The sequence below is a fragment of the Poecilia formosa genome, unplaced genomic scaffold (assembly GCF_000485575.1).
Source record: "Poecilia formosa unplaced genomic scaffold, Poecilia_formosa-5.1.2 Scaffold340, whole genome shotgun sequence".
In the NCBI taxonomy this organism is placed as follows: domain Eukaryota; kingdom Metazoa; phylum Chordata; class Actinopteri; order Cyprinodontiformes; family Poeciliidae; genus Poecilia; species Poecilia formosa.
Genome location: NW_006800279.1, coordinates 430,294 through 437,120, shown reverse-complemented (window position 1 = coordinate 437,120; position 6,827 = coordinate 430,294). Strand labels below are relative to the sequence as shown.

General features: G+C 40.7%; 1 protein-coding gene across 7 annotated transcripts in view; it reads right to left on the bottom strand.

Moving 5' to 3' along the window:
• ltbp1 (latent transforming growth factor beta binding protein 1) overlaps positions 1–6,827 on the bottom strand; it is a 72,692-nt gene that overhangs the window by 11,437 nt on the left and 54,428 nt on the right. For 4 of the 7 annotated variants that reach the window (XM_016661707.1, XM_007573919.2, XM_007573921.2 and 1 more), the window contains 5 exons: positions 4,127–4,246; positions 3,523–3,642; positions 2,773–2,895; positions 1,723–1,848; positions 1,415–1,543 (listed from right to left, as the gene is read on the bottom strand). In XM_016661707.1, the coding sequence (XP_016517193.1) occupies positions 1,415–1,543; positions 1,723–1,848; positions 2,773–2,895; positions 3,523–3,642; positions 4,127–4,246 (618 nt within the window). The remainder of the gene's footprint in view (positions 1–1,414; positions 1,544–1,722; positions 1,849–2,772; positions 2,896–3,522; positions 3,643–4,126; positions 4,247–6,827) is intronic. The other 3 variants (XM_007573920.2, XM_016661709.1, XM_016661708.1) reach the window with 2 other exon arrangements.

The window sequence follows — 6,827 nt, the reverse complement described above, 5'->3', positions numbered from 1 at the left end:
ATTCTCACTGGAGTCTGAGTTTGCATAAATCACGAGAGAGAGGTCAACAAATATTCTTGCAAGTCTAGACAGCAAGCTTAAAGTCTTCTGTCTGCTTCTCTTCCTGTTCGTCTCGGGTTTTCGGAGGTAACAGAGGGAGCATGAAGCAGCTCTGACAGACAGCCCTGGACTCCCTCCACGGTGCTGAAAGCTGGGGCAACATATCTCAAGGAAATTGTTGATATTCTTCTCATCTGCCGTATCCTCCGAGTGTCTCAAAGTGATGGAGATATAGAATAGGGTGATGAAAACCAGAGCAGACATGGTGACACATAGCTGTTGTTTGCCTTGACAACTGCTCTGGAGAGCTGTCGGAACCTGAGGCATTGAAAATGGTTGAATCTGAATAAATCAATGGTGCCTAGAATCCAACAGAAATATTGCGAGCAGCGCCTGAAGTTAACAACATGTGTATAGAAACCAGCCAGGATTCCAGAAATGATTATTTTTAATAAAAGAATGGAGAGAAATTTTATTGTAGGTGCACACAATAGAAAACAATATATAGTTATTTCTGTACATTGTAACTGAACCCACTGAATGTGATTCTGCATCAGGATAAACCAAAGTGTTCCACAATCACACCGTTCCTACGGTTTAAACTCGTTTTACTTAATGAGAGGAAATACTAATGCATACTACCATTTAGGTGGTTACTACATGCTAATTACACTTGACTAGTTTAGCTGTTTGGCAGTACATTGGACCGCCAGCATTTGTGGGCGTACTGAAGGCCTTTCAACCATCTCATTGCCATGGTTTCAACAGTGGATCAGGGATATACTGAGTTCTCAGTAAACTCTCTGGCCAAACAGAAGTAACTTTCTTCTGGACAAAAGAAGTGCTGATTTAGCTTTATGACATATACATATAAAACATATACTGGATAATGCATGTCATGTCATGTTCCCTTCCAATCAACCAGTGTTTTTCTAGGACTGTCTCAACATAAGAAATACTAACCCCACTGCTTGGGGTCACTTCTTTACTTACACTAGAGGTGTGTAAACCATACCTGTACCAAAGTACCGATGAAAATAGGGCCAATATTGCTGATACCGAAACAAGGTCAGTATCGCCAATACCTGCACCTGCACACTTGGTATTGATATTTTGGATCAATCCATCTACCTCCAACTTACACAGCTGGAGGATATTCAGTCTTTGCAATAGATGAGTGAAAGCTATTATTAATATCAGGTAGGATTTTTTTCACTTTTATACGTCTTCTGTATTCTAAACACAACAAGGTTCAACAGGACAGGATAAGACCACCCTTATTTTTAAAGATAAATTAGCTGGACTAATTGCAAAATATAATAATATTTATCCTTCCCAAACCATTGGTGTGTTTGTGTATGTATAGTTGTCTTACCATCACAAGAGGGCGCATGGAGGCTGGCGGTGAACCCACTGTCACACACACACAGATAGGAGCCTTCGGTGTTGAGACACGAACCATGAGGGGAGCAGAGCTCAGCCTCCTCCACACACTCGTCCACATCTGAGAAGTGACAGGCCAAGCCAGCAGAGAATGGAGTTTAAACAACTTTATCTAGTTTCACTGAGGCGTCTGGCAGCTTTACAGCAGCTAAGATGTTGGAGCCCCTTCAGTTCAAAGAGGAACTTCAACCTCAAAACACATAAACAATAGCAACCACATAAAGCAGTGTGACTCGTCACCTATACAGCTGGTTTCATTGATCTGCCTGAAGCCCTCGGGGCAGGTGCAGGTGTAGGAGCCCATGTTGTTGACACACTCTCCCACAGACACACACGGGGAAACCTCCTCCTGACACTCATCCACATCTGGATTGTAAACACAGGAGGAGGACATGTCAGTTTGTTTGGTCTATTTTTATCGATTAGGATAGTAAAACTGGAGGGTATATTTGCCACATTAAGTATTAATATGCCAAGTTTGGATTCAGATAAGCATGTTGTTATCTGAATCCAGATAACATAACAACATATCCTTTTTTGTTACTTAAAAGCAAAAAAGGAAGACAGACAAAAGAAATAAAAGCCACTAGTGATGCATCTGGCGTAAACTATAACAATCACCATAAATAGTTTGCAGAGTATACTTTGGTAAAAATAAGTTATTAGATTATCTAATTCAGTGAAAGACACAGAACAAAGGTAAAGAGAGTTTTTGTCCACATTTAGACAGGCTATTAAAAAGAAACTAATTAGTTATGAAAACATTTTAGATTTTTATTCTTGACCAATTTATCCAAAACACAGGTGCATTTCACAATATCATTAAAAAATTTTATTCCGCACTTCAATTCAAAAAGTGAAATGAAAATAATAAATAAATTATTGGTAAATCTCAGTTTCATCGATCTATTTCTCTCAGTTTTTATGTTTAGGATTGTAATCCCCTCAAAGCTGGGTTGTTTCTGTTTCTTGTATATATATATATATTTTCCTTCCACTTGATTTTTCAATAACATGCTTGACCATAGCATTCTGTGACTAATTGTAACCCAGCTTTTGGCGGATTTGTGCGGTTTTCCCCATTATTGTGTAGATAAAATACATCATCCTGAAAGCAATAAATCTATGTAATGAATTTTACTCTCTGAATATATATAAAAAAAGCATTTTAATGATGCTCTATCATACGGAGAGACACACCTGCACATCAACCACTGATAAAGTAGGTAAAAGCGAGAGCCTGACTCAGGCTGAACGATTAACGGGTAAGTGTGAGTGATAAATACAAACCATCACACTGGTCCCCAGCTGATGACACTCTGAACCCGGGTCCACACTGACACAGGAACGAGCCTTCAATGTTCAGGCAGTGGCCTCTGACACACACCCGCTCATCATGGCACTCGTCTACATCTGGAAAGATACAAAGGTTTACACTGTACATTATCAACGAAGTGTTAATCGTTGTTATGCGTTATTGCATAAACAGTGTGTTTTTCAGTATTCTTTTTCAGCAGCCAATTCTCACACAGTCAATTCAGAAAAATCTGAGAATTGACCCAGTTCAATGCTGAGGTTTAAACTTGAGCTACAATCACAAAATAATATATTTTGAAGAATTCTTCATACTTAACTAGTACATTTGAGATTTGTTGTCCAATGGGCGCCTGAGGCCGTGGAACATTTTACATTTCTGTTTTAAAACAAGGCTAATCTTACATCTTACTGTCTCACATTGACATTTATGTAATGTAAATCTGAGAATTGATCCAGTTCAGTGTTGAGGTTTAAGCTTCTGCTACAATCACACAAAATAAAGAATTTTATGTTTGGTCGATATTAAACTTATGTACTAAAGCAGAGAGCAATAGTATTTAAACTCTGGTATGTTAACCCACGACAGGAAATTTTGACGTTCACATAAAGGAACTATTGTTCAGATTTTAGGAAGAATCAGGCCGTCCTAGACCATGTTGGTTACAATAACAGAGTATCAACCTACCAATGCGATGGTAGGTTGATCCAAAGTGTCACACCTACCAATGCAGCGACCTCCTTGGCCAACAAAGCCAAGAGGACAGGCACCACAGCTGTAACCTCCAGGCTCATTGTAGCAAATACCTGAAGGACACACTGTCCTGTTTTCACACTCATCAATGTCTGTGAAGAAGAGACAAAAGAAAGACAGACAGCTGTGATTATCTGTCCAGTTTCAGCTCCTGTATGAATGGCGCTCTTGAAAAGCTCCTCCTTCTGCCACTCAGCAGACAATTAGACTGCAGGGAACTATCTGAGATACAATGCAGTTAGCATTTGGACTGGTTATATCATTCCCAGATTCAATCAGGAGATGCCTCTCAGCAGACAGTCCCATTGACGGCACATGCATTAAAATAAAAGAAAACTTGTTCAGGGCGCAATGGACAGAAAAGTTATGTTTCTGGATAACAAGGCATTAGCCACCATCTTACTATCTCACCTTGACATTTATGTAAAGTTATGTAAATCTGAGAATTGATCCAGTTCAGTGTTGAGGTTGTTCACATAAAGGAACTATTGTTCACATTTTAGTAAGAATCAAGCAGTCCTACATCATGTTAGTTACAATAACAGAGTATCAGTGAACATAAGGAGTCAGACCTACCAATGCAGCGACCTCCTTGGCCAACAAAGCCAAGAGGACAGGCACCACAGCTGTAACTTCCAGGCTCATTGTAGCAAATACCTGAAGGACACACTGTCCTGTTTTCACACTCATCAATGTCTGTGAAGAAGAGACAAAAGAAAGACAGACAGCTGTGATTTTCTGCCCAGTTTCAGCTCCTGTATGAATGGTGTTCTTGAGGAGCTCCTCCTTCTGCCGCTCAGCAGCCAATTAAACTGCAGGGAACTATCTGAGATCAAATAGTGGTGCAGCTGCAAGCAAGCATTTGGACTACAGTAGTTATATCAATGCCAGAAGAGGAGACACCTCTCACGAGTTTTCTTGTGAGATCTGCATATGTTGTTGTTACTTATATATCAAATCTTCAAACAGGATATTTCCAGGGATCTGTGACTCAGATGAAGGTATTAGTCCTCAATGGAATCATCCGTTGTTCACCTCCTGGACTGCTTGTCTTCTCCCTTCTCTTTCTTTCAGGTTTCTGTCTCTAAAGGTCATTAAGTATGACACTGGGTTCAAGCTGTGGCTTAAGGCTGGTTTCAAATTGTGCAGTTATGGGCTTTCATAGACATGATCATTAGTCAAGAGAAAACTGCAGTTCATAGTGTTAGTTTCTTTTCATTGTGATTCTGCTGTGAAAAAAAAATACTTCTTCAGCCCTTAGCAATCAATTTGCTCTTAGGAAAATTGACTGCTAAAATTAGACCAGCCCACAAATTTTCTAAAGTCCTCTGGGAGGGAATGTGTCATCATGAGAGTCTGCGAGAAGGTTTTGTTACCTTTTGCCCTGCAATAAAGATAGAGATGCAATAAATTTTGCGAGACTAAGAACATGTTTTTTGGCATTTTCACGGTAGCCGAGAATGGTTTCAAATGACAGAGTAGCGCTGAAGTTTGATGAAGCCGGGCCTTTAAAGAGCATGAAAAATGAAGTTACTAATTGAAGACTTGCTACGGACTTGGACAAGAAAAAGCAGACACTCGCGTTTGTGCTGGGGCTCAAAGGTAGAGCTGGAAAGACTGCTTTGGAAACATCCACAATCTGAGAAACGTTAAAAATGGTACATGGTCCGTACTTGTTTAGCGCTTTATCCAGTCCAGAGTCCAAAAGTGCTTTACACTACATTCACCTAAACACGCATGCATTCACATGCTGATGGTGGTAAGGTACTGGTAACAAAAGAGTTTAATGTCCATGGGGTTCTACATATCAGACTTTGAGCAACGACACAACCACATGAAGAAGTACAACTACCCTGCTTGATGCTACACTGGCACGTAAACTCCTGGATATGGCATGTCTTGAGGAGCAGAGTATGTAGCTTGCTCTGTCAAATCCTTGAACACAGTTCAAGTTCAGATTGAAGCAGATTTTTGGAGAAAAAAAAATCAGAGCAAGAAATGGTAGCGAGACTCGATATACTGCGGGTTTTTTTTCTTTTTCTTTTTTTTTTAAGAGTAAAGACCACAGGGCAAATTCAGAGCAGCCACATCAGTCTCAGCAAAGTACAAATCCATTTGACAAATATGGGGCATTTGTCCATTAGGCCAAAGACTGCCTGCATCAGAGAAGTGAAGTAAAGTTGACAGAAGATGAAAATATGGATAAATGTAACATTATATTATTTACTAAGGTAATGAGAGACTTTGAGATCTTCCAAACCGAATAACTGGGATCAGCTGTCATTGACACTGCATGCATGTATAAGTGGTAGCAAGTAGCAGGATAGTTGCATAAATGACCTAAGCTAAAGCCAAATTGACAAAATGCTGCAGACTTTTCAAATCTGGAGATGGTCACCTGGTACACTACCACAGAAAAAATGAACCTTCGAGCCAAGATCGGGCAAACAAATTGCCACACTGAAACTAAAGTGATTGATATTCCTTTATTGTTGAACACAATGTCTCTAAAGAGAACAGGAACTGTTTTAGACATGGAGAATGACAGAATCGTCATGTCTAAGCAACACGTTCCTCTCGAGCTCACTAGTTCGAAACACTACTGTGTGGACCTTAGAGATGAAAATGCAATTATGTGAGTGGCAAAAAAGTGAAGTCCTTATCGTCATAGCAGATATGTCTACAAAAGAGAAACATAAAGTTCCCCAAAGGCTTCACAAGTAATTTGACCACGCCTTCACAGGCTGGCTGCAGAGCCTCATTCACAGCTCTAGAAATACTGACAGACTGCCCAATCATCTTACAACAGGAGAGCAATATACCTCTCTCTCTCTCTCTATGTATATATATAAAAAATTCCCCTCTCACCCTCCATGGGTGGTCTCTTTCATCCTCTGAGCTCGGGTCCTCTACCAGAGGCCTGGGAGCTTGAGGGTTCTGCGCAGTATCTTGGCTGTGCCTAGAACTGCACATTTCTGGACTGAGATGTCTGATGTTGTTCCTGGGATCTGTTTGAGCCACTGCTCCAGTTTGGGGGTGACTGCAGTGGCTCAAACAGATCCCAGGAACAACATCAGACATCTCAGTCCAGAAATGTGCAGTTCTAGGCACAGCCAAGATACTGCGCAGAACCCTCAAGCTCCCAGGCCTCTGGTAGAGGACCCGAGCTCAGAGGATGAAAAAGACCGCCCGCGGAGGGGGAGAAGGGAACTATATATATATATATATATATACTGCTCCCCAAACTGGAGCAGTGGCTCAAACAGATCCCAGGAAC